This window comes from Exophiala oligosperma, assembly GCF_000835515.1.
Source record: "Exophiala oligosperma strain CBS 72588 unplaced genomic scaffold supercont1.13, whole genome shotgun sequence".
Lineage (NCBI taxonomy): Eukaryota > Fungi > Ascomycota > Eurotiomycetes > Chaetothyriales > Herpotrichiellaceae > Exophiala > Exophiala oligosperma.
In genome coordinates, this window is record NW_015622830.1 from 147643 (window position 1) to 173459 (window position 25817).

General features: G+C 51.0%; 7 protein-coding genes across 7 annotated transcripts; 6 read left to right on the plus strand and 1 right to left on the minus strand.

Moving 5' to 3' along the window:
• Positions 1–283: 283 nt before the first annotated feature.
• On the plus strand, positions 284–2684 carry PV06_10413 (uncharacterized protein). The gene is made up of 2 exons (XM_016411965.1): positions 284–367; positions 457–2684. Exon 2 carries the CDS (start codon positions 566–568, stop codon positions 2591–2593), a length of 2028 nt encoding a protein of 675 aa, XP_016257585.1. The 5' UTR covers positions 284–367; positions 457–565; the 3' UTR covers positions 2594–2684.
• Positions 2685–3394: 710 nt separating this feature from the next.
• Positions 3395–5361, plus strand: PV06_10414 (uncharacterized protein). The gene is made up of 2 exons (XM_016411966.1): positions 3395–4814; positions 4864–5361. Exons 1-2 carry the CDS (start codon positions 3773–3775, stop codon positions 5274–5276), a joined length of 1455 nt encoding a protein of 484 aa, XP_016257586.1. The 5' UTR covers positions 3395–3772; the 3' UTR covers positions 5277–5361.
• A 290-nt stretch (positions 5362–5651) lies between these two features.
• Positions 5652–9548, plus strand: PV06_10415 (uncharacterized protein). Its single transcript, XM_016411967.1, has one exon. It carries the CDS (start codon positions 6002–6004, stop codon positions 8948–8950), a length of 2949 nt encoding a protein of 982 aa, XP_016257587.1. The 5' UTR covers positions 5652–6001; the 3' UTR covers positions 8951–9548.
• A 3798-nt stretch (positions 9549–13346) lies between these two features.
• Positions 13347–15152, plus strand: PV06_10416 (uncharacterized protein). The gene is made up of 3 exons (XM_016411968.1): positions 13347–13575; positions 13630–13807; positions 13868–15152. Exons 1-3 carry the CDS (start codon positions 13559–13561, stop codon positions 14996–14998), a joined length of 1326 nt encoding a protein of 441 aa, XP_016257588.1. The 5' UTR covers positions 13347–13558; the 3' UTR covers positions 14999–15152.
• A 175-nt stretch (positions 15153–15327) lies between these two features.
• PV06_10417 (uncharacterized protein) lies at positions 15328–16808 on the plus strand. The gene has a single exon (XM_016411969.1). The coding sequence runs from the start codon at positions 15599–15601 to the stop codon at positions 16751–16753; it is 1155 nt and encodes a 384-aa protein (XP_016257589.1). The 5' UTR covers positions 15328–15598; the 3' UTR covers positions 16754–16808.
• A 1344-nt stretch (positions 16809–18152) lies between these two features.
• On the plus strand, positions 18153–21280 carry PV06_10418 (uncharacterized protein). The gene has a single exon (XM_016411970.1). The coding sequence runs from the start codon at positions 18434–18436 to the stop codon at positions 21068–21070; it is 2637 nt and encodes an 878-aa protein (XP_016257590.1). The 5' UTR covers positions 18153–18433; the 3' UTR covers positions 21071–21280.
• PV06_10419 (uncharacterized protein) lies at positions 20995–25309 on the minus strand. The gene is made up of 2 exons (XM_016411971.1): positions 25022–25309; positions 20995–24970 (listed from the first exon to the last, which is right to left on the minus strand). The coding sequence occupies exon 2, from the start codon at positions 22950–22952 to the stop codon at positions 21528–21530; it is 1425 nt and encodes a 474-aa protein (XP_016257591.1). The 5' UTR covers positions 22953–24970; positions 25022–25309; the 3' UTR covers positions 20995–21527.
• Between the last annotated feature and the right edge of the window lie 508 nt (positions 25310–25817).

The following is a 25817-nucleotide window of genomic DNA, read 5'->3' on the forward strand; positions in this document are numbered from 1 at the left end:
TGCGAGCTCGGCTCGGTTCGATCTTGTGTCCCCGTCGGCGGATTGTGACTCGCTGTGATGGAGAGTTCAAGGAGAAACTCGCCCACTTGCCATTGGGCTTGGAAAGAGCATTTGACGTTGACATATCTTTTCTCTTGGTTGAGGTGGATTTAACATGATGACAATGACGGCGAGACTGCGGCACATTCACACCCTGGCTTATAACGTAGCATCTCTGGCTTGAAACGGCCACCTTCGACTCGCAGAACCTTGAGGAGGAGTACGCCAAAATGTTCGTCCCTATCGCCACAAGGGTTCTCTAACTGGGACACTCGCCAATCACTGATTGAAACAGGGATATGTATTTCTCCTTCAAGAAGGATATTTTGTGAGCTATTCCTCTTCTGGCGGTCAAACATTCGCCGTCTCACATATAACCCTTCGAGCACCTCTTTCTAACTTTCGCGACTTTCTCAGCTACTCGTTGGTGACCCCTTGATTTGCCTACAATGCGTACTTAAAAAAAAGCTTTTAACTTCTTGATTTTTGTTTTGGAATTGTGCTTGTGGGAAGGGGAACAGCCACGATGCCTTCGTTGATACTGTTGGTGGGCTTCCTCTATCTAATTTACACCTCGGTCACTACCTTCATCAACCTCTTCCGCAACATCCAAAAAGCCAGAAGCTCAGGAATCGTGTACGTCGTTGTCCCAGTCTACTATCTCAACAGATTCTGGCTCGTCACTCACCGGCTCTATCTCCCTTTGCTGGCCAAACTGCCTCGGAGATGGACGTGGTGGGTGGACTTTTGCCTGCCGGACTTCAACTTCAATTACAGCATCGAAGTCTTTCAGCGGATGGGACATGATACGTTTCTGCTGGTGTCGCCGGGGGGCATCATCATGCACACGGCCGATCCTGCGGTCATCCACCAGATCACCACACGGAGGAACGACTTTCCAAAGCCTACGGCCATTTACCGGTCCCTGGATATCTACGGCAAAAATGTGGTGTCCACCGAAGGTTCCATGTGGCGCCAGCATCGCAAAGCGACGAGCCCACCATTCACGGAGAAGAACAATCATCTTGTTTGGGCTGAGAGCATAGATCTCGCCAATGCGATGCTGTCCTCCTGGGTCGGCCCCGATGGCAAGGGCGGCCAGACTGTCGACCGAGTCATGGATGACACGATGCGACTAAGTCTATATGTCATCAGTCGAGCAGGCTTTGGTCGCAAGTTGGAATGGCCCTCTGCAGATGCAAAGGCTGATATCGACATCAACTACAACGACGCCTCGAAGATACAAAACCAAAAGGACGATCGAGATGGAGGGCACTCCATGAGCTATACCTACGCTATCCACTGCTTGCTGGATAATATTCTCTTTCAGTTTCTACTGCCTCGGTGGGTGATGGCACGTATACCGATCAAACTGCTTCAAAAGGCCAACGAAGCCTATCTGGAATGGGGCAACTATATGAGAGAAGCCGTCATGTCCAAGAAGGAAAAACTCAAAGCAGGTGAGGAGACCAAAGACCAGATGGACATTTTGAGCCAACTGGTGAAGAATCAAATGAACGACTCGAGCAAAGACATTCCTCTCACAGATTCAGAAGTGCTCGGAAACATGTTCGTTCTCATCCTCGCCGGTCATGAGACTGCGGCAAATTCGATTCATTTCTCCCTGCTCTTCCTAGCCCTGTTTCCTCAAACTCAAAGGGCAGTGCAGAAAGATCTTGATCGGATTTTCGAGGGCAGGCCTCCTTCACAATGGGACTATGACCGAGATCTGCCCTCACTCTTTGGCGGCATGGTCGGTGCCGTGCTCGCCGAAGAGTTGCGACTTGTTCCACCGGTCATCGGTATTCCGAAATCTACCTGGGGTGTTACTGACCAACCTATCAGCATTGAAGGCAAGCAGTGTACGGTGCCTGGAGGTATCTACATCAGTCTGGCCACCACCAATGTACAGAAGAATCCGAAATACTGGCCCACCAACAAGCCGACATTGCCTGGCGGCAGACCCGTCCACCCGGTAGCAAATATTGACAACGATCTAGAAGAATTCCGACCGGAGCGATGGCTACTAGATGAGGATGGAGAGGTGTCAACGACTGCGGCCAGCGAGAAGAAGGAGATGCCCAACGAGGCTGTCACGTCGGACGGATTAGGTATCAACGAGGCTGCCGATACGTCAGACCGGCTCTTCAAGCCCGCGAGAGGCGCCTATATTCCCTTCAGCGACGGGTATCGGGCATGCCTAGGACGGAGGTTTGCTCAAGTCGAAGTCCTAGCTGTGCTGGCGGTACTACTGCAGAGGTACTCAGTGGAACTCGCCGTCGACCGATGGGCGAGTGACGAGGAAGTCATCGCGATGAATGAGAATGACCGGGTAGATGTATGGCAGAAGGCTGCTAATCGGGCGAGAGATCTCATGCTGAACGGTCTGAGTGTGATGATCTCGCTGCAGATGAGAAAAGGGACGGTGCCACTTCGATTTGTGCCGAGGGGAAAGGAGAGGTTCCCTGATGATGCAGACCAACAATGGAAGGACAAGCATCCTGACTTGCTCGTGGGAGCAAAGCCTGTCTCTGATTACAGGTGTTGGGGATGATCTTCAACGTGGTCAGTATTTCTGGTCCTAGACATGGTACGAAGTAGTAGGCAAGTCACTCGAGGCAGTGCACCAAACCCCATCGATTTTTCCTTGCCGTATTTTCTTTCCTCGGTACAGCGTATCTCGAAGCTGTTTGAAAGCATGGCTCCCCCTCCGGCAAAGAAGACCATGCGGGTAGCTTGCAGTCTTAGTGGAATTCCCTGCGTAGGCGGCTGCGTTGGCCCATTATGACTCGTTGGAACCCTGCATTTCATCGCAGTAATGATCCGTCTGATCTTTCCATCTTTTTTTTTCCTTTCCGTGCGTCCAGTTATTCGACCTGTCTCCGGGATGTTTTCCACACATAGGCCTTTTCACAATACGGACAACATAGCTGCTTTCGGGGATGGATCCAAGGCGCCTGTTCTTGAACGCCCATGAGGCCACGAAAACAGACGGTTAAGTGCATTCGCCAGGATATCTATTGGTCTATATATCGCCCTAGGTCGGTTTTCGCTGAAAATGTCTTTCTCATCCGATCATCTCAGGCCACACCGATCTCACTCCACCGCCTTCTCATTCGTGTTGGCTTCCGATACCTGCATCCCCTGGATGATGCTTTCACTGCCAGCTTCCGGCCACAATTGGGCATCTTTTCTTCGTTGGCGTCTGCCGGCTCGACCGGTGTTGGGCAGAAATTCCCTACGCCTCGTCCGCATTCGCTCTGGTCGATGGTGGACCGCCCATTGACTGGAGCAATAATATTATTACTTCTCGTCTGCCCTCTGAAACTCAACACCTCTCTCGTTCAGCCTGTCTTTTCTCTCTTGCATCGCCTGTATCACTCAGGAGGCAACGAGCTCCCTTCGCTTGGCCACGCTCTTTTTTTCCTGGGGTATCGGAGTGGTTTGTGGCATGTTTGTGGCCCCTCCCATGCTTGAACTCTTGTCTGTCGAGTCCCGCTCATCTGACCTTCGACCTTTGTCGCAAGGCATGACCTCTGCAGCAATTGCACTGTCTCTCACTCTCTCTCTCAACCTGATATTCCCTTACACCTAGCGACGACTTTGATCTCGAATAATGGGTACTACAGCTTCTATCGAGCCTGTCATTGCTAGGTGTCGCTACTGTTTGCATCCGCTCCTTTCGTGAAGCCGTTAGTCAAGGACCCCCGAGCCACTTTCTTGTCTCTCCTACATGTTTGTGTCGGTTCGCAGTCAAGGCCACCGACGCCGCAGTCATACCTTTGGCGTCAGTAAGGCTGCCCGATCTTCCAAGCTCTCCCTTCTCTCTGCCATCACTAGTGGTTCGCATGGATCAAACGATAGCTCGTCCACAATTACCCCAGAGTCGTATAGAAAATCCTCGTCTGCACCAGGAAAGCGACGCCGATCGTCCTCACACTCCAAGGGCCCACAGAAGCCGAGGGATCGGAAGGCGTCGTCTTCGGCGAAGACCAAGCCCGAAACCCCCGAAAAAGAGCAGAGCATGCCGTGCGAGTCGGTCGATGTCTTTGCTTTCCTAGTGCAAGACGATGAGCAGAATGCCACATCGCTACACGACGAGGCTGCCCGACCCGTCCAGGATAAATATCATCAAGTCCGCGAGGAATCAGACAATGAGAGCGTCAGCAGAAGCCTGAATTCGGACTCGGGCATTTCGATGGGAGATAGCTTTATTTGTCGTCCACACACTGATTCTTTGGTTGACGGCCACCTACCGTCCTTGCCCGAGGAATCCCAGGAGACAACCGAGTCCGAGCTGCAACTGGCAAATGACTCGACGACGTACGAGAGACGCCTACGGTTTCATTGGCCTGCAGTGCCCCGTCCTACTCACACACCATACTATAGCAAAGCGGGCAGAAGGACACCTAGCCCCGAGAACCTACGCCGTCGCAGACCATCCGTCAGTGAAAGTACTCCACAACCACTCAAAGAGACGACTCTTTCCGGGTACGATCTCGTTGCTCATAAGCTGACCCACGAAGAACTGCCCCCCGTGTTTCGACGATTTCAGAAGAGCAACTACCGAATGTTGCTTCAGTTACAGGATGAGATATCTGAGATGGAGGATGAGCTATCCGTTCTTGATCAGTCAGATAGCAGAAGCCGGATCAAGGTGGACGGTAGCATGTCGCCAGCGTCTAGACGTCTCAGCTGGGAATGGACACAATCTGACCTTCAAAGCCACCGACTGGAGATCCTTGGAAGACTTTATATCAAGCTCGAACAATACTGTACGTGCTTGATCAGGCGCTACTGATGCACCTAAGCTGACGATGACAGACCAAGCTCTCCTTTCTGCGCAGAAAGTGCAAAAACTCTCTGCGCCACCAACACACACAGACATCGATCGATTTCGAACGTGGTTGAGAGATAATAACCCGCTTTCGGCTCCAGAGTCCAAATTCCTAGATCACGAAGATGACCTGATTTGCTTACATGGCAACTCGACGGCCTCGGGTTCTGCAGGATCGATCGTCGGATTTGTTCCCGCGTGCATAGTGTCCACCACGCTGCTTCCGCTATTGTGTTTCAAGATCATCACTGGCATCCTCAGCCGACTGATCATACTGGTTGTGCTCTTAGCTGTGGAGTTGGGCAGCCTGGAAAAGCTCGAGAAATCCAAAGGTGGTCAGCATCAACAATGGATTTTTGCATGTTTTGGCGTCTTGCTCCTGGTGGCTGTGTTCTTGTGATTGTTCATAGACGGCCTGGGACACGAGTGGCAGCACTCCGCATCACGATAATGTTCATGACAGGATACCCTTTATTGAAATAGAATTATTCAACTAGAAAAAAGTCTGAGAGGAGTAGAGATGTATGTAGTCCTCCATGCGAACCATGAAAACCTTGGACCATTCTGTAACGAAACAAAGGCGTCTTAGGATTTAATTATCCATGGACATGTGAGAGTCGTCTCCAGGAGGATCATCCTTAGGCGCACGAGGCTGAGGATGATCAGCTGGTGGGCTGAATTATACTCCGGAATTTGCCCTCGTTGCGGAGAAGAACAAGATGTCATTGCTTGTTGTTGGAGACGCTCAAACCACGGCTCTCTCATATACCGTGTACTCTAATCAATAACATCATAACAAAGAGACACCTCTCCTGCATCAATTTGACTACATTGAGTCTGTAGGACCTGCTGAGCCATTTCTCCGCCGAACGCCATTCATACACTCTGAGAATTCGATCGACTCTCCTCCGTAATCCTCGCGACCTTTGCCTGCTCAAGGGTTGTCATGTGCCTGCGCAAGAGCGTCTGCACTTGCATCTGCAGGCACAAACGCTCCGAAGCGATGATGATGTCGTGATTGTCCATGCCGACTTCCTGTCCCTTCTCTATACAAACTCACTCACGAACGTGGAAATCAGTCTTTGTCGGGGTCACCCTGCAGGCTGACTTTGTCGGGATCCCTCGATGGCTTCCAACTTCATCTCGAGGTTCACAGGCTCGAATCATGCATCGGCTTCCATCTACGAGACTCTCCGCCAACATGACGAAGACACAGATGCTTCTGACGTGGAAGAAAGAGCCGGTCTGGCGGCCGGAGCTCAAAATGTAAGAGATGGCTTCCATGACATAGGCACCGGCAACGCAACCTTCAGCCAGAGTCGCGTCGGCTCTCGTCTTGCGGAGGGCCTCAACAATAGCCGCGGACAAGTGAGAGCCCCGGGCAAAGGCAAGAGCAGGGCTACGAACAGATCAAGATACCCCAGGTCTCAAAAGCTCTTGGACGTTGAAGAGGCGGATGACGATGTACCGGCATCACTGTTGATCGATCCCAATGCCGGGACTCACGAGCATGACTCAATCTCCCTTCCTCCACCACCAAGTCACTTCTCAGATGCCCTTCCTCTACCGGAGGACATAAATTTTGACACTCCCAGCCGACGTTCTCGCTCACGGGATCACAGCGACACCAATGAGAGACACTCTGCTGTACCGATCAGGCCATTCTGGGGAGGTGGTCTTGCGAATGCGGACCCAAAAGAGAAGGCTATGTTTCGTTGGGTCAATGTGACGGACTTGGACAACTTCCTGCTTGATGTCTACAACTATTACCTCTGTCACGGTTTCTGGTCTATGCTGCTGATGCGGTTCTTCAACCTAATCACCGTCGCCTTTGTCGTCGGATTTTCCTTGTTCCTCACCCAATGCATCGATTATCAAGGAATCAAAGGCAGCACCAAGATGTCGGACATACTGATCCCACGATGTGCTAGCAAGATGGGATTTGTACCGAACGCATTGCTCTGGATATCGAGTTTCGTCTGGCTTTGGAACCTGGTTCTTTCTGTGTTCGACATCTTTCGCCTGAGACAGATGCATGACTTCTACCTGCATCTTCTCGGCATTCCTGAAACCGAAATCCAGTCAATATCGTGGCAAGAAGTTGTCAGCCGCCTGATGGCTTTGAGAGATTCGAATCCCACAATTACCTCCACATCTAAAAGACCGGGTGGCTATCTGAGGTCACAGGATAAACAGCGAATGGATGCTCATGACATTGCTAGCCGATTGATGCGAAGGGAGAACTACATGATTGCTATGATGAACAAGGACCTCCTTGACTTGACGCTACCGATACCTTTTCTTCGCAATCGCAAGCTCTTTACTCGCACTTTGGAGTGGAACATTGAATTATGCATCATGGACTTTGTTTTCAATCACAAGGGACAAGTCCGGCCTTTATTCCTCAAGGATACTCACCGCAAGAGCCTCTCGGATGCTTTACGAAAACGTTTCATCACCATGGGCATAGTGAGCCTTGTTTTCGCTCCTTTCTTGGCTGGATTCGCCCTTACCAAGCATTTTTTCCAGAATTTCAACGAATATCAAAAGAACCCGGCTCAAATTGGGTCAAGGGAGTATACCCGTTTTGCTCAGTGGAAATTCCGCGAGTTCAACGAGTTGTATCACTTGTTTCAGAGACGCGTCAACATGTCTTATCCCTTTGCCACGAGATACCTCAACCAATTTCCAAAGGACAAGACAATTCAAACCGCGAAATTCGTTAGCTTGGTCTCGGGTGCTGTGGTTTCTGTGTTGGGTCTCGCGACCGTCCTGGATCAGGAGAACTTTTTGAACTTCGAGGTGACTCCAGGTCGAACCTCCATCTTCTACATTGGCGTCTTTGGCTCGATATGGGCTGTCGCTCGTGGCCTATTGCCTGACGATAATATGGTCTACGATACGGCGTTTTCGATTCAAGAAGTCATCGAGTTCACTCATTATGTCCCTGCCCATTGGGAAGGCCGACTACACACGGTAGAAGTCAAGGATGAATTCTCACAGTTCTATCAGATGAAAGTGGTCGTCTTTCTTGAAGAGGTACTCAGCATGATCTTTACACCATTCGTGTTGTGGTTCAGTCTACCCAAATGCAGTGAGCGAATCATCGACTTCTTCCGTGAGTTTACCGTCCATGTTGATGGTATTGGATATGTTTGCTCCTTTGCCGAGTTTGGGTTTATGGAAAGAGCCATTAGACCTCAAGCTGCGACAACCACGAAACCAGAAGAGGCGGTGAGAAATGCCAACGAGTCTAGTGGCAAAGCCCTTGGGACTTATCTGAGAGACGACTATTTCGCTCCCAAGGACAATAAGCTGGAACAGAGTTATTGGGGCTTTATGAATGACTATGCCCGCAACCCGAAAACAGATATTCGGTTTCCCTATCATCATCACCACTCACGTCGTCCATTGCACATGCCCCCACCCGTGCCTGGGTTGCTCTCACCGACGTTTCCTGCCGCCGAACAAGGCAACAATTTCGGCGGTAGTGATGGTATTCGCCGAGGTGCAGGCCTAGGTCTCTTGTCGTCCCCAAATCGTGCGGCCTTGGGTACACCCCGGGTTGGCGCTCAGCACCATGGAGGCCAAGGCCAAGCTCAGCTGCATTCCACTCAGCCTCTCGGATCACCCTTACAGTCGATGTTGCTCGATCCTCACCATCAACCCTCAGCCAGCGGGTTTGGGGGGTCACCGCCAGCAGTAAGACATCGTGCCTCGGGCGCAACAGGAAAACAACGCCGGGATCGTGATACTCCTCTTCATGGAATGGCTGAAGAGATGCCACCTGATGGAGGGAATCACAGGCGCGCCCAGGCTGACGGTCCACCATTAGCTGCAGTGGCTGAACAACCTGTTTCCCTTAGCGCGACCAACGAAGCAGGAGAGCTTGGGTCATGGAAATACGAGGTCGAGTCTTCATCGGAAGCAGACAGTGAAAATGAGGACGACGAGAATGATCCCAAGGCGATTACGGCGTTGGGGGCTTTGGGGCCACTTGGATTGATTCGACAATTTCAAAAAGCTCAAGCTCAAGAGAATGGAAGAGCAAGAGCTACTGGTACGGGTATTTAGTTTTAGATGTGCAGGTGAAGATCATCACGAGCTGGGAGTGATTGTCAGCATGGCGCAGAAAGATTTTACTATTCGTACCTCGGAGTGCCTCGAAGCATCATGGAGTTGAGTACAATTGGGTAGGGGATCGAATTGATTGAGGCGAGATCGTGACAGGAGGAGGCACTCATGACATATTTTGCATCGTGCTGGGGACTTTTTACAGCATATTGACCATTAGAATGGATTGGGCGAAGGGATAAGGGTGTATAGGTACGGAGTACATAACATGCATGGATATTGGAATGATTGAGACTCGTTGCAGTATGCACTTGTCAGTGGTGATAGTGAGCGAGTAACGAGTGGTTCGCCTTTCTACCTCGCTCGCAAGTTGCCTACTGCACCTGGTATCGGTATTCATTGCTCAGTGGTGTTGGTGGGCTTACTCTTTGAAAACCAAGGATTTCTTCTTCTTTTTTGAGGCGGTGAGTGACATGGTGGAAGCAACGGTCGTTCCTTTCCTTTCCTTTCTTTTCCACACCGTTCCTTCAGGTAGAATTGGGGAGGGGTAGAGGACAGAAAAATTACCGAGTGTGTGAGAGAGATGCATGACCAGTCAAAGGAAGAGAAGAGACGTTCGTTGTGCTTGTAAATAAAGAAGCACCGAGTAGGTCTTTTTTTTTATATCTATGCTTATGAAATGCTTGACACGTCGATGCTTTGAACAAGCCAAAAAAAGATGATCAAATTAGAAACTGTACTTCTGTATGTATACCACCCCTCCCTCTTACAGTGCCTACACCATACTTTACAGACTACCTCAATATGAAGGAATGTTGCGGTGTGTGTTTTGTCAGCGCTCTATAGCTAGCTACCTTGACCTAACCCATGTCTTGGGACTGCAATGTCAGATTTCTCTAGTCTGGGAGCTCATTCATGTACTCCGTATCCAGTATTAACAAAGTGGTCACTCCATTTGCTTACTACGAGCGGGGGAGAACTCGATTGTGGTAGGACTTATACTCCGTACAAAGTTGTGAATTTTTTTTCACTCGGACCATGTTTCCATCAAACGGATCACGACTCGGTCGTTGTAGGTCAGGCATGGCTGAACCCCTGGTCAAGCCGATTCGACGAAAAGTTTTGCGAGATTTGTAAGGGAAGGGAGGGAGAATGATTCAATAGAACACACAAAACGTGGCTCAGCAAGTTGGACAGACAAAAGTTGTCAAGTCAGCCAGGCGATTCGCAGATCCAGGGATCTGGGCCCAGGTCAGACAATTCTTCGTCCTCGTACAGGTTAGTTCAATGTCGCAATCAAAAAAAAAAGGAAAGAAAGAGGCGCGAGACCAGCTTGGTTCGTCTCACTACGTTATGCCCTATTACCTATTGTAAGTCAAGCTGAGCCGTCACCGCGCCACGCTGTGCCACGAACAAGATGAAAAGAAACGGTTCGCTTTCCAATGTTTGGTTTTTTTTTCCTTGCGGGTGGTATTTCTTGTTTCTCGTAATCGCCAGCTTAAAAGACTTGTGCGAGACTTGGCAGCTGGGTTCGACCCCCGGATACGCATATTGTAACACCCAGGAGGCGGCGGCTGATGGACTCGAAGAAAGAAGTAACCGTAACGGTGACAGTAGCAGTGACACGTGCCGTTGGCTCGGACAAGTGTATCAGGCCAGTGGCGGCCTGTGGCATGTGTTTTCTGTGTCCCAAAAAACGACCGCAGTATTCAGCACGTCTCAACGAGTGGTGGACAAATGGTGATGATGATGATAGTACGGAGGTTCGGAGTTGGATGCAAAATAAAGTGCTGGTGCTTAAAAATAACCGGGCCGGGGTAAGTTATCATGTAAGCAATTTAGTTTCCCTGGTGGATTTGGGGCCGGCAATGGATACAATCGATCCATAGGCTCTACTCTCTCTCCGTGTAGCCCTTGGGAGACTGCGGCTGAGGTGCAGTCCTCCTCTCCCAGGCCCACGTTAACGAGATAGGCAAAGGATTCGAGGTGAGAAAACTGGGTCGCTCCGAGAGGAAGGAAGTGCTGATGAGCTCCGTGTACAGACAGGATGTGAATATGTATTGTGACTCGAGAATAAATTCGTCCCGTCAGGCAAGTCGATTTTCGTTTAGTCTTTGGAAGATTCCATGAAGACAGTCTAGTTCAGTAGTAGCAACCTTACAGCTGGATGATGGTGTACAGTACTCGTACTCCGTAGGTAGAGATCTCCTACATGTGTCGTTGCCGTCGTGTACTTACTTTGTCGCTAGCAAAGTGACTTCTCGGCGAGTTGCCATGCGACCGGACTCTCCCCCCGGTTGGACAGTAACAGTACAAGTTTCCAAGTGCAATCTAGCATGGCCAAAGTGGAAATTGGTGGGTTCGTTTGCTAACCGGCGCCTTTGCTGGTTCCGAGACTTCGTCACAGCCGCCTGTGAAGCCTTCTTGTTTAGGATCTGAATGCGATGGCCGATGGCGGCGCTCGCTCCCATGGCTAAAACGAGGAAACCCATGGGCGCGCGTGGCAACCGGAGCACATATAATAGAGGAGCCAACTTGGTTGTGATAGGGCCGTGGGACAGTCTCCATTCTCCGAGATTGCGGTTCTTGACCGCGTGCAAACTCCCCCCCCCCAACAAAGACAGACTGAACAAGTACGGAGTACTGTGAATAAGCGATAGACGCAAGAAGAAAGAGCAGCCCAACAAATGAGCCACCAAGGCTTAGACCGTAACACAAGAGGTGATAAGGTCCCAAAGCCAGCCACGTTGTCCCCTTAAAAGCCACTATCACAATGGCTTTTGGCCTCAGCATTTTGACGAAGTTGACATACTCCGTAGTCACATTCTTTGACACACCACAGTTCGAGCTTGATACAAGTTACCTGCACTCAGTATGTACTCCATGCTCCACGAGCTGCAAGAAACGTTAGTGACATGCTTCAGGCTCATACTCTCCAGTAGATGACTTGCTTATTTCGTAAAAGGGGATTTAGCGCAGAGACTCCGGGAAACTCAGGGACGATAACCGAGTGACATGGCCTCAATATCATACTCGTAGTCACTAACCGTACTGGCACAATGATACTAGGGATGTGATTGATAAAAACCACAAAAATGTGGAAATCCACAGATTGTGATAGGGGACATTGCAACTTCCCATGAAACAAAAGAGACAAAGCGCTGCGTGCCACCAACCTGGTCCTAGTAACGATACACTACGAGTCTGTTTACAATCGAGTAGGTAGTTTTTTCTGTTCAGAGGGAAGTTGACATGTCATTCATTCACTGTGCGTGTCAAGACACGGAGTGACTGCAGATGGTGATTGGGGAGTATAACCACATTCTTACCAGCACTGTAGTAGAAACAATATATTTGTTAGACTCCTGGTTTAATCACTCGCATCATCTCAGACAATCCTATTTCATTTTCCATGACGCCTCAGCGCTACGTAAGGAGGTTGCAAAGCCTTGTTACGACAATCAGCCTCCTTTGAGCCTCATTATTATTGATCTCCCTTGCTTCGTCGTTCCCATCTCCACCCCCCTGACAATCCTGATTGTCGTGAGTAATGTCTCCATTCACGGCCCGATACCGCTTCGAGGGAGGCGCGGTTAGTCTCGCAAACTAATCCGAAGAGGTCGAGGACTGATCTTGAGAGCATCTCCTGGAAAGAAATGGGTCTTTCGTCAAGTTCGAGGTACGTACTGTTTGGTACAGTTTCTCAAGTTTCAAATTGAATTCTAAAAGACGTCAGGGTGGTTGATCAAAACGGTGTGATATCATTGATACCAAGATCTGGATGAGTAAACGACCTGGCGGGCCAGAGCTGGAGGCTTCGCGCGGTAAGGCTTCCCTTGATCAACGGGTCGCCTCGTTTACTGCCGTGTACAAGCCATTCATCTTCGTCCCCGTACCACCCAGTGCGAGGAGACTGAAGTTTAACTAAATCCATCTCTCAGCATCCTTCTCAGAAACACAGCGGCAAAAACAAGCTTGGGCGAAAGGATGAAGTGGCATAAAGCATCAGCATCAGCCCTTTGCACTCAGTATCAGAGGCCAAGGCTGTCCGTCTGACCGGAGAGATTTGTTTACGAGTACAACTACTCCGTATCAGAGCAGGGGATCTTCATCAAACACAAAAGGATCCTCCTTTTGGGTGTCTGGGCTCCCCCCCTGGTCGCTTGGTCGCCTTTCTTTCGTGCTGACAGCCACCGTATCCTCCCTCTCTCCACTGGACAGACGAAATGTGAATCCTCGTATCCCACGCGAGAATTGGGCTAGCGGCTTGCATATTGTAGCACCCCTGGTCATGGACAAATGCAAAAGGAAACCAACGCCCAAAAAAGCCTCCTACTACAGCAACCACTAATTCTTATTTGAATCAAGAAGCCACTCGTGTCATGCAGATACAATATTGTGCTCTGTGCCACCTTCATCGACCGTCTGTCACTTTGTCGTCCGAAAACCCCTTCTGCTTTTTTTGATCCTCGCCTTGTCCCAAGTCTGTCGTCAATCCTTCGTGTGTCCAGCAGAGAGATCCCAAAACATTTCCAACTTGCTCCATACCGTGCTCAAGTTTAATCAAATTCTTCGATCCTGTCCGCTCTCTGGATTTTGCCTCCTAACATGACGTTCAAGACAGGGTATGTATATCATTTACATTCCCGGACTGAAACATATTCGTTGACAGATGCAAGGGCAACGACGACGTCAATAACAACAACAACAACGGCCGACTCGGCGAGCTCGACCACTTTGTCAACCTCAAAACCATCTTCATGCTCTCCCACTCCTGCAGCATTGCCGACTCCTTCCAAGAATGCTCCGAAACCCATCAAGCTGAGAGCTGCATGTAACCAATGCTTCTCGGCCAAGGTAAGGCTATCCTGTTTCCCCACTCGTTTGGGTCTTGTTACTCATTGCCTACTGTGACAGGTCCGATGTGATGGGAACAAGCAAGGTTGTCGTCGATGCTTGGAGAAGAGACTGTCTTGTGTCTACAGTGAATCTCGAGTTGGGAAAGTGGTAGGGAAGCGAAGGAAACGACCACTGCCCGAACAGAAAGGCAACGTCACTTCTCAACCTTGGATCGTCAACGGCACAGCTTGCCCTGTGCAGTCCATCCCGTCTCCTGCAGCCAGCCACGGGTCAGAAGACCCCCCCAAGGCTCATCATTGTTCTGCACCCAGTTGGTCGACATCGTCATCGTCGTCGACGTTCAGTGCGACGCCCGATCAAGGTCTTATGACCTTTGATGAGACCACCGAAACATTGAATGCAATTGAAATGGCAAACAACCGTAGCTTCTCAATGACCAGCGAGGTCAGCTTCTTCACAAACAACGGCCTACCGACTCCGGCCTTGAGTCCTCCACAGTTCGTGAGATATCTCTCCCCTGCTCATCTGGACAATCGACCCACATTGAAGCAAGAACTATCAGTACCGATCGACCCACGCAGACTGTGTCCTCCTGGCCACTCTGCGCCTTTCAGCACCAGACAGCATGTTGGTGGTCCATCCTTGTTTCCCTCGGAGGACGAAGAAACCGTGTGCATCAAGCTTTTGGCCCATTTGAAACGACATTCTTCAGACGAATATCAACCCCGAGAAACCCAACTTGAGCTATTGAAGAAATCAAATGCGGCCGTGAGAAGATTACTGCAAAGCAAGACCATCCGTTCCGCCTACACCTGTCACCTATTACTCTCCAACATCCTCAACCACCTCGTTCGTCTGTGTGAACGGTTATGCCAAAATACAACTGAAGAGTCGAGGCATCTCAGCTTGGAATCACAGTTCCTTCAGGACCAAGTCCATTTTGACACGATTCCGGGGTTTTTTGAGAACGGAGGAGCAATGGCCGCCGTTCCGCAATCCGTCCAGGCACCTGATCAAGTGACGGTGAAGTTATTGGGTGGAGAAGTCATGTCCTTTGCCTCCACGGTAGGTAACATGTTGAAACGAAAACCTCTCGACGGGTTTCAGACTCTCGGTAAGCACGAGACGTTTCATGCGGAGCTGGAGTTGAGGCTAGTGAAGGCCATGGATCTGCTGCAGTCATCATGATGATCATGTGTATGTCTGCTCGTTCTGATATAATGGATGACCTCTTTCAAAAGGACAAGGCGTATTTGGATCTGGAAGAGCTACCTAAGTATTTTGACCTGAGACAAGAGGGAATTGTTGCCTCAAACAGCGGGCTAGATGAGCAAGCGTTGGAATTAATGCTGTTATAAAATCTTATCTATGGATTTTTGTACTCTCGACGGGTACTATTTATTGATCGCATTATGGGTGTAGAATCAATCAATAATCATTCAGGGTCCTGCTATGTCAATGTATCACTTACTAATCGGTCATCACCAACCCAGCTCCTCCTTAGTACGTGCCATTTATTATACTCTGACGACGACACGGCACGCCTTTGATCGTACATGATTTCATCTCTCAAAGGTCTTCAGACAGAGAAAAAGAAGAGAAGCACGTTATCCTCAAGTCCCGCGCATCGATACGGGCAATGAGATGAACGCGCGTTCGTTCTTTCATCCGTCTACTTCATACTGACTGATCGATTTTTTACCATCGAACAAGCCCTGCGGGTGGTGATCTAGATATTCGACATATCCTCCCCTCCCGTGTGCCAAAAGGAAAAGAAGAACCAAAAGGATGCAACTGGTCAATTACGCCGCCTGGATCCCTGCCGAAAAGGCTGCTCTAGAAGTCGCCACTGCTCCTTTCCCCGACATCGACGCCAAAGAAATCATTCTCAGAAACCGAGCTGTAGCCGTAAACCCCGTGGATTGGAAAATCCAGACCTCTGGCGGGTTCGGGCTCAAGTACCCGCACATCCTCGGCGACGATGTGGCGGGGGAGGTGATGGAGGTCGGAAAGGACGTCAAGAACCTCAAGAAGGGTGACCGTGTTATCGCCCACGCTCTCGGTCTGGCCAAGGGACATGCCTACGGCGGGTTCCAACTGTACCCTCGACTGACGACGACGGTGGTGGCCAAGATCCCTCAAAATCTAGAGTTCAATCATGCAGTGGTCCTGCCGTTGAGCATATCGACCGCCGCCGCAGGCCTGTACTTGAAAAGGTCCGGTCTCGGACTGAAGTATCCGGTTCTGAGCAAGAAAACTCACACTGCTGCAACTACTCACACTCATGAGGTGGTGTCCATGTCATCTTCGTCTTCGTCGTCGGTTTCACCAGACCAAGAAGTTCAACCCATCATGAGTAGCAACAAAAAACAACCGGTCCTTCTACTATGGGGTGGATCTTCATCTGTAGGATCCTCGGTGATCCAACTCGCCGTGGCATCGGGATATTGCGTCGTCACCACGGCGTCCCCTTCCAACTACGATTATGTCAAGGCCCTGGGCGCTTCTCTAGTTTTGGACTATCACAACCCTGACATCGTGACCATCTTGGTTTCACTCCTGCGAGAAAAGTCAAAGTCGCGGTCCGTCGGCGTCGTCGTGGGGGCGTATGACGCCATAGGGTCACCCACGACGGTCGGGCAGTGTGCTTCGGTCCTGGCAGACTTGAACGGTGGAAGGATAGTCAGCGTCGGTGCGGCCCCAGATGACCTCCCCTCTAATGTCGAAGTGACAAGGATCTCAAGTGGTAGTATCACAACCGAGGAAGATGGGATCGTGGCCCAAAAAGTCTGGCAGGAATACGTCCCCGTAGCTTTGGAGCGAGGCACCCTCAAGCCGGCACCGGATGAATCGGTGGTCGGAAATGGTTTGCACTATGTTCAAGAGGGGCTGGACAGACAGAAACAAGGTGTTAGCGCGAAAAAGGTAGTCATCACACTCTAGGAAGAGAAGAGTCAATCTTTGTTCAAACGAGTGGTGGTACTAGTAGAAGTATGGCCGTCAAATATGCAACCTGACTTGGTTGTGATTTCGATTTTTTAGAAACACTAGCAAACGAGATATCTTTTCGGATAAGACTGGTAAAAGAGCGATTTTCAGGCGTTCCAATTGTGCGAGGCGAAGCGTGGTTGAGCATGCATGACTGTTGTTAGTCGGCATGTGAAACAGAACATTTCTGTGGCTGATCTGATTTTTGACTTGGTTAGTGTCTCGTCTTTTGGACTTTGTTCGATTGATCAATTTTAAGGCGTCCCCGGTCGTAGAAAAGCATTTGCTATATACTCGAGCGGCCTTAAAAAAACAACGACTCAATAGCCCTTCAACAGAGTTCCTGAAGCGGTTACTTGTGCCGCTACATACTCCCGTACAGGAGTCAGGTTTGGCAAATAAGGCCAACCACCGACCAGGCTATGACATCTTCTTTCTTTCTGGCCTGGCCTCCTTACAACGACGTACGGGAGAGGGTGCTTTGTCCCAGCCCGCATTCAAAACTTGCTCGAAGCAGGGTCTTGTCAATAACTGAAGAAAGTGCTTGTAGAAAATCGAGAGAGAAAAAAGCTTGAACGAACCTGGGTAAGTTCTCGACATGTATTTTGTTCTAGGCACGGTGCGGTAGAACAGTGGCCTGGAACACGTCGTAGCCATCCGTAGTTCTGATCAATTGTTGAGACACTGACGAGGTGATTGCGTTGAGCATGTCCAGCTTAGAACTTACCGACAAGCTGCTTGAGAATGATAGCTCGGGCAATGTACTATTGGTCAGTCTCGTTCTTCATTCACATGGAGTGTGTGGATGTGAGAAGGTGGTATAAAGCCGTGAGGAACAGCTGTGCTTGAGAAGGAGTCACCGGCGCTTGAGAAGATATCAAAGACCTCGATAGGAAAAGTATACCTACCACAGGTTGATCTGCAATCCTTTCATATCCATACTCCGTATCGAGTGACTAGTTCCGCATAAAAGGAGGCATGGTCACTGGATTCAACATGGTCAAATTGGCAGATTTCAGAGGGTTCCAACGGTACAAGTCTGGAGCTTCTGGGCTCTGGGATATCTCGATTCTTCACAATCATCATCATCATCAATGTGAGGAAAGATATGTGTGCAGAGGCATAAATTTGCATACAGAGTGTCAGGGGCACAATTGGAAGATTCCTTGAGGATTCGTCTTGCTGGGCATCCGTGTTGAAAAGACAAGTCTGACTAAACACACTCCGCACCAAATCTCTGAGGGTAGAAGCCTGTCAGACGACACGTTGCCATTTTCGGCATGACCGGCGGCCATGTGCCGATGTTAGAGACGATCTTCCCCAGTTCTTTCTTCGCTGTCGCAGGTGCTTGCGAGCCGCGTACTACACTTGACACATGCCCGAGACGAGTTGTTCTCAAGCTTGACTTTATGACAATTCAGCCTCATTGAGCGTTTCCATCGCTGTGTCTCGTTGTTGTTGTTGTTGTCTTCGTTATTCTTCTCTGATATCCTCTCGTTCTTATACCCTTTCCTTCCGGACGTTTCTACAATCATACTCCTCACGACACTCCCTCTGACTGCGCTCCCTCCCGCAGTCCCGGTCAGATGCGGTCAATGATTCCCCCTTGAGTCGTATCTCCTTTTTGCACTCATCATGTTCCGTCTCCGTCGGTATAGGGTGTTCTTGGTGGTTGCAGTCCTCTCCATTCTCACGATATATCAACTCTCCCGAGTCAATCACTGGGATGGCACCACTCTGGAAGGTCTCATCGGACACAAGCCGGAGATAGATCAGACAACAGTCCCCGACTCTCAGAGGCCACCGAATCGAGTGCAACCAGAACCAGACAAGCCTGCAGCACCAGCAGAGACTACACCTCCTCCTCCCGCCGCAGTATCAACAGAGGCGGCGCCGACTCCTGTCCCCGAAGTGGCCGTCAGCAGCTCTACCTCTCCCCAAGACTCTAGTCCCACCGTCACAGGTGAAGAATCCTTAGCGAAACAACCAGACTTTGACGAGGAGTTCGGTGAACATGGTCAGGGTCGATACGAGGTCAAAAATAGGCCGCCAGGTATAGGCAGAGCGGTATGGAGACCGCAACCGGCACAGTTTCCCATCTCTTCCGAGAGCCTGATCTCCCTTCCTCAGGGTCAACCACAGACACTACCCAAGATACAACACAATTTTGGCTGGGAAGCGCCCTATGTCAAGGCCGATCGGAAGAGGAAGCAGACAAGAATCCGGGAGGCTTTCAAGCATGCCTGGAATGGGTACAAAAATCACTCAATGGGCCACGATGAACTCAAGCCGATTTCCAAGAAGTCGGCGGATCCATTCAATGGTTGGGGTGCCACACTGGTCGACACACTTGACACTTTATGGATGATGGATCTCCGTGATGAATTTGAGGATGCTGTGGCTGCTGTATCACAGATCAATTTCAAATCATCTGCCAGAAAAGACATTCCCCTTTTCGAAACGACCATCCGATATCTTGGAGGCTTGATTGCGGCTTACGATATCAGTGATGCAAAGTACCCTATACTACTTGAAAAGGCCTTGCAACTCGCCGACATACTACTTGGGGCCTTCGACACGCCTAACCACATGCCCATTGGATATTACAACTGGGCACCGTCCTATGCCTCACAACCTCACCGAGCAGGCGCTCACACCGTCATGGCCGAATTGGGATCCCTCGCTATGGAATTCACGAGGCTGGCACAGATCACCAAGAAGCCAAAGTATTACGATGCGATTGCGCGTGTCACGAACGCTCTAGAAAAATGGCAAATGGAGACCGAAATCCCCGGACTTTGGCCCTTGAAGCTTGATGCTTCGGGGTGCAAGAAGCCAGATGTCGTAAGGACTGCAGGGGTGGAAGGCCTAAGTATACCCTTCCTGGCGGGCGAGATTGGCGAAGGCGAAGAGCCCGCTGTGAATCCTTTTAGTACAAAGCCACAGGCGGATTCGGGGTCGAAGCTGGAAAAAACCAAGACTCTCTACAGAAGGGCAGCTGATGATTCTCCAGAGTCGGAGAAACAGCCTGGGAAGGTAGATTTCAAGCCCACCCTTGATAAACCTGTGGCTATCAGCAACCAAGACTGGGAAGAAGACTATGCCAGTGTCGACTGTGCAGCTCAGGAACTCGACTACGAGCCTCACTCTACAAAGCATACATACGGCATTGGTGCCATGGCTGATTCCACATACGAATATTTCCCCAAAATGTTTGCACTCCTTGGGGGTCTGAACACACAGTACAAGTCGATGTACATGGATGCGATGGATGCAGTACGGCGTGAGCTTCTCTTCAGACCGATGACCAAAGAAAACCACGATATTCTCTTCGCAGCCAAACAGATCATCTCACCAAAAGCGGTCAACCCTTCGGATAAGAAAGTCACAATCTACGAAGGTAGTCATCTGGGCTGCTTTGCAGGCGGTATGTTTGCCCTTGGGGCCAAGCTTTTTGGGATATCAGGAGATATGACCTTGGCTACAAAGCTTACGGACGGTTGCGTATGGTCATATGCCTCCACCCCAGTCGGTGTGATGCCAGAAGAATTTGAGCTGGTACCTTGTGATGGTCTTGCTTCCTGTTCGTGGGACGAAACCAAATGGCGCGAGGCACTGGACCCTCATCGAAAAGAGAGATTCCGGGCAGTTGAAGAGTATAATCTCAATCAACAGAAACTACGTGAAGAAGCGATGCAGGGTCTCGAGGATGGTGCGGTCGAACCGATTTCAGATCCAAGCATGAAGAAGAAGCGGGATGAATTATCAAAGCTCGACGACACCGAACCCAGTCGGACCATCGTCACTGATGATGCTGCTACAGAAGAAGAGGGAGAAGAAGCAGGCATACCCCCTCCACCATTTGTGCCTCGAGTGCCACTTTCACATGAGAAATATGTGGCGGCGAGATTGTTGGAAGAACGACTGCCACCCGGATACACCAAGATCGGTGCGCGAGATTACAGACTACGGCCCGAGGCGATCGAGTCCGTTTTCATCATGTACCGCGTCACCGGAGACGAGTCATGGAGGGAAAAGGGGTGGACCATGTTTGACGCGGTCGAGCGGGCCACGAAGACCGACGTCGCGCACGCCGCGATAAAGGACGTCACGAGCCAGTTGGGCGAACAGTCGGACTCGATGGAGTCGTTCTGGCTGGCCGAGACGTTGAAGTATTACTATTTGTTGTTCAGTGAGCCGGAATTGGTCAGTTTGGATGACTATGTTTTGAATACCGAGGCTCACCCCTTTAAACGACCTGGAAGTCATTGATGATATTGATCTACATCAACTGCATCGATGACTTTGGGGATGGTCAAAAAATGTGTAAACTTGACAGGTTGGCGACTCGAAAGGACCCGAGGTTGAATGGGCCCAAGAATGGTTTGCCCAAGTTAGTACTAGGTAACAAGGTTACGTATGGAGGACTCTTGTACTCGTATTATAATTACACATTATTAGGAAAGCGATGTTTACCCAACACGACCGAGTAGACGTAATGAAGCGTATCATTTTTCCCTTTTTTTGAAGCTATTTTTCCCTTTCGTTAGAAAAAAGGGGCCGCTGTTTCGCTGCTTGCGATTGATCTTGTACTTGATCTTTTATAAGATCAAAGACCTCGATCCTGTTGGTTGGTGTACTCTGTGAGGGAGTTTGAGTGACGTTGTGATCACACTTGACCCCCGCGCTTTTCCTTCCCTTTTGACAATGGTTGGTTTTTTCTTTTCGGTCACGACGGGTACATCAAGATCAATCCTTCCAGGTGATGACCTTTGTCCTCACCCACTCCTCGAGTCCGGGGACGCCGTTGAACCGGCCGAAGCCGGACTTCTTGACGCCGCCGTGGGGCAGGGCGGCCTCGTCGTGGACGGTCATGGTGTTGATGTGGACGGCCCCGGACTCGATCTGGCGGGCGACGCGCAGGCCCCGGCGGAGGTCCTCGGTGTAGACGGAGCTCGACAGGCCGTAGTCGGTGTCGTTGGCCATGGCGACGGCCTCGTCGTCCGACTGGACCACGTACAGCGAGACCGTCGGGCCAAAGGACTCGGTGTGGTAAATGTCCATCCCGGGCTTGACGTTCTCGACGACCACGGGCCTCATGCGGGTCGGGCTGGCCTCGTCGTGGTTCGGGTCGCCGTACAACGCCGTCGCCCCCTTGGCGACGGCGTCGGCCAACAGGGCCTTGTTCTTCGCCACGGGGAGTTGGGTCACGAGCTGGGGCACCCCCATCCCGCCCTGCGCCTCGGGACCAAACACCTGGTCCAGGGTCTGGCGCAGCGCGGAGCGGAACGCGTCGGCGACCTTGGCGTTCACCAGGATGCGCTCGGTGGCCATGCAGATCTGGCCCGCGTGCAGGAAGGCGCCCAGCGCGCACTGCAGGGCCGCCGTGGGGATGTCGGCGTCCTCGCAGACGATCGCGGGCGCCTTGCCGCCCAGTTCCATCACGCACGGCTTCAAAAACCTGCCGGCCTGCGAGGCGATGATGGACCCCACCGCCGTCGACCCGGTGAAGTTGATCTTCCTCACGGATGGGTGCGAGATGAGCGTCGAGGTCACGCCGGCAGCGTCGGCCGGTCGGTGGTACAGCGTGTTGAGACATCCCGCGGGGAGACCTGCCTCGTGGAGGATGGACGACAGTGCCCAGTACGTCGCAGGCGCCGACTCGGGACCTTTGAGGATGACGGTGTTGCCCCTGTTTATTTTTTACAATTTTTGGTTCTCCGTCAGAGCGAGCCCAAATTCCACAAACGCAAAGATTAAAAAAAACCAACTGGAGGTAGGAAAAGATAACAAGGAGGAGCGACATGGTGTCTAGACGTACATGGCGAGAGGTTGCAAAAAGGCCCGTAGACCCAATACGTTGGGGGCGTTCCACGGTGCGATACCCAGGACCACACCGTATGGTTCTTTGAGCACCATGGCGTTGAAGCCTTCTTCGCCGGCGACGGGCATGGTCGATATGCTCGCGGTCTGAATGAGTCCCGCGACGCTCAGGCACGCTTCGTACGCGAGGTTGTGTTCGAATGCGAACATGGACTCGGCGGCCCCGGTCTCGGTGTATGAGTAATGTTTCTGTTCGTCCCGTCTCTTTTTGAAGCCCTCGGCTGCGCGGATGAAGATGTCCCGTCGAAACGACGGTTTCGTCTTGGACCATGACTTGAACGCCTTTTCCGCCGAGGCGATGGCCTTGAGCGCATCTTGTTCGTTCGCCGCAGAGGCTTTGTACAACGTCTTTTGGTCCAGCGGGGAGATCACGTCAAAGGTTGACGAGAGGCTCACTTCTTTGCCGTCGAGCCACAGAGGTATCGTGGAGGAAGAGTCGAAGACTGAAGGGGAATTTCCATTGACGCCATTACCGTTGGAAGCCATGGTTGTGTGTTGGAGAGGGGGGAAGCTCGTCGTTCTTTCGAGGACTGAGCCTGAGCTAGAATCTTGAGGATTGTGTCTGTCGTCTGGCTGAGGTGGTGATGAATGCCAATTCCTTTCCTCTAAGCAGTATATCTACACAATAGGTATACGAGTAATTCCGCAGGTACTTTTATGTTAGCCTGTCAGCCGCGCGATCACAGCAAAATGGCGAAAAGCGGGGATGATCGATCTGGGGACGGCAAATAGACAAGGCAATAAATCGTAGAGGCGGCATTCAAATGGTTCCGGGGGTCATGCTCGTATTATACACGGGCAGAAGAACACAGCCGAAGCCAAAGTCAATAGAATGGGATTTGTCAACCCATGCGGGGCGCAAGCTGTACAGTTCGAGCACTCCGGATCCTCAAATCAACATGAAATGTACGGTGTAGATAGCTCTTGTATGCAACGTCGAGGGCACTGCATCTCTTCAGACTGTTCTCTTTACCCGTAACGAGGGGCCGTAATGTACGGGGAGGAGGGGCGGGACGGCGGGGGAACGCATAATTTGGTTCGTCCCTCCTCACACAGCCAGCTTCTTAGGGGATATATCGGGTAGTGCACCTGCGCCATCACATTGTCTGCACGTTCCCCCGATCTTCACCCCGTAAAAGGACTGGGCCATGGTCGCCTGGTCATTCCTGAGCCTTGTCTTCGGGCGCCATTCTGTGCAGACCCGGGGTTCGTCAAAGGCCGTGGTCGCCCGTATCTTTCTCGGCTTGTTCCAGAGGGATTCGGTGCGATCAGTCCTGGCGCGACATCACTCACCTGTGCTGTCGAATTGAGTCGTTTGCGATGCGAGAGAATGCACCTCTGACTGGCCATGTTACATTACAAGCTGTACTGTAAGATTACGGGACTGGCTGGCGCAAACTTCTGCGAGCGACTGTCTCCAGTATGAACGAGAATAACGAGCGCAGAGAAAGAGAAGAAGACGAGTGATAGAAAAAGATGGCCAGGCCAGGAATAGTGGCCGTTGAAGAAAGATTGTACGCTGTACGTACTGTATCTCAGGCAAACCAGATCAATCAAATCAATCGTGGGCCTTCTCCAGCGTGTCGATCCGTTTGAGTCAAGAATTGTGGTTTTTTGACCATGTGTCTCGACACCGGTGGTTCTGGAACCAGCAAGAGAGGGTGGAGAGGATGGAAGAGAACATGTCACCCGTAACCGGCGGCTCGCTGGGTCCTTGTTTCCGGTGTTCGGGCGCGAAGTCTTGATGCCTATTCACGCCTATCGCTGAAGCCGCAGGTTGCGATTTTTGGCTCTGTACCCGCAATACGCTGGCTGGCTGGCTGCTTGCTGATGAGGCGGATTGGTGAAGGTCTCGGCTCGCTTTGAGTATTGTATTTAGCCTGGGCGAAGTTTGACCATCGTCGCCTCATGGATAAGCGCCTTTGTGACCTGCAAGGTGCAAGCCATGGGCTTAAAACAAGAGCAGTGTCTCTAGGCAAAGATGAGCCTGGTGGGCGCCCCCAAGTGTAACCAGTAAGTGGGAAAGTCCAAGCGCTGCGTCAGCGAAAGGCAAGGTTACTCATAGCATTTGTTTCCTGGCATCATCCTTTTTTTCCCACCATCTCACCACCCTCGATGGCCTCGACGAATCTCGTAAAGCATGTGCGATCGATTGGACAGAAACTAGGAGACTCTCGATTCAAGTATTTCTTGGTCGTTGCATCATCATGATCGTTATCGTTGCGTCTACCAGGCCAACGCCATCAGTAGACGCAATACAGTCAGCGGATAATCTGGCAGATCTTGGACCTGTTGCAGAGTCAGACCACGTTCGCATAATCTCTCATCCAGATCATCCACCCAACGCTGCTGCTCTCCCTGGGTCTGTTGAGGCCTTTTCCTTTCCCGCTCCAGATTCATCAAGTCTTTCGCAAGACTTGAATTATGACGGCTGAGCAATCATGATCGTATGATGATCTCTTTCAAGTTTTCATGCCTCGTTGGCGCGATAACACCATGAATCTCGACGCGCCGGGCGGCAAGTGCGTCGCCATCTTTCTTATCTCGCATCAACGCTGTTCGCCGAAGAGCAGCCGGGACGAGATGGAATGGGAATGAAGAAACAATGTGACGACGACTTGATACGAGAGACATGGAATAGTAGTAGCCCATCTGGGACCTTCACCCACATTTATTCGCAGCATTATTCTCATCTGTTCGGACCAGAGGCACAAAATCCTCTCGTGTTCCGCATCCCCCTCCACTTGTCATACCACCGTGTGTAAACAAAAAAACCTTGTACCAGTCCTGACGATGATGGCATTATGGCGGGGTAGAATGCATTGACCCCTGCGCCTCCGGAGACACTACCTAGGGAGATACTCAATGGTACTCGTATGGAACAGTCTCTAGCTTCAGAGAAGACTGTTGCTGACACCAACATTCTGCTGCTCATTCACCATCCCCGCAGATACGAGTAGGGGGAGGGCCCTTCTGCCCATGGGAACCCCTTGATCCATTTGATCCCTTTGGTCCAGATAGACTGTAAAAGGGACGGAGTACGGGATGAAGAAGTTTCCTCTGGTCCTTGCGACATGGGGTATTCATGGGCCATGACCAAATTCCTTTCGTCCTCGAATCACAAAAACTTCTGTAC

Bases quoted from the DNA above. Each gene is read 5' to 3' on its own strand.
- PV06_10413 (XM_016411965.1), top strand. From the start codon at position 566: ATGCCTTCGTTGATACTGTTGGTGGGCTTCCTCTATCTAATTTACACC.
- PV06_10418 (XM_016411970.1), top strand. From the start codon at position 18,434: ATGTTCCGTCTCCGTCGGTATAGGGTGTTCTTGGTGGTTGCAGTCCTC.
- PV06_10414 (XM_016411966.1), top strand. From the start codon at position 3,773: ATGTTTGTGTCGGTTCGCAGTCAAGGCCACCGACGCCGCAGTCATACC. The intron at 4,815-4,863 runs GTACGTGCTTGA...TGACGATGACAG, and splicing joins TATCAAGCTCGAACAATACT to ACCAAGCTCTCCTTTCTGCG.
- PV06_10415 (XM_016411967.1), top strand. From the start codon at position 6,002: ATGGCTTCCAACTTCATCTCGAGGTTCACAGGCTCGAATCATGCATCG.
- PV06_10417 (XM_016411969.1), top strand. From the start codon at position 15,599: ATGCAACTGGTCAATTACGCCGCCTGGATCCCTGCCGAAAAGGCTGCT.
- PV06_10416 (XM_016411968.1), top strand. The intron at 13,808-13,867 runs GTAAGGCTATCC...CTACTGTGACAG, and splicing joins ACCAATGCTTCTCGGCCAAG to GTCCGATGTGATGGGAACAA.
- PV06_10419 (XM_016411971.1), bottom strand. From the start codon at position 22,952: ATGGTCCAAGACGAAACCGTCGTTTCGACGGGACATCTTCATCCGCGC.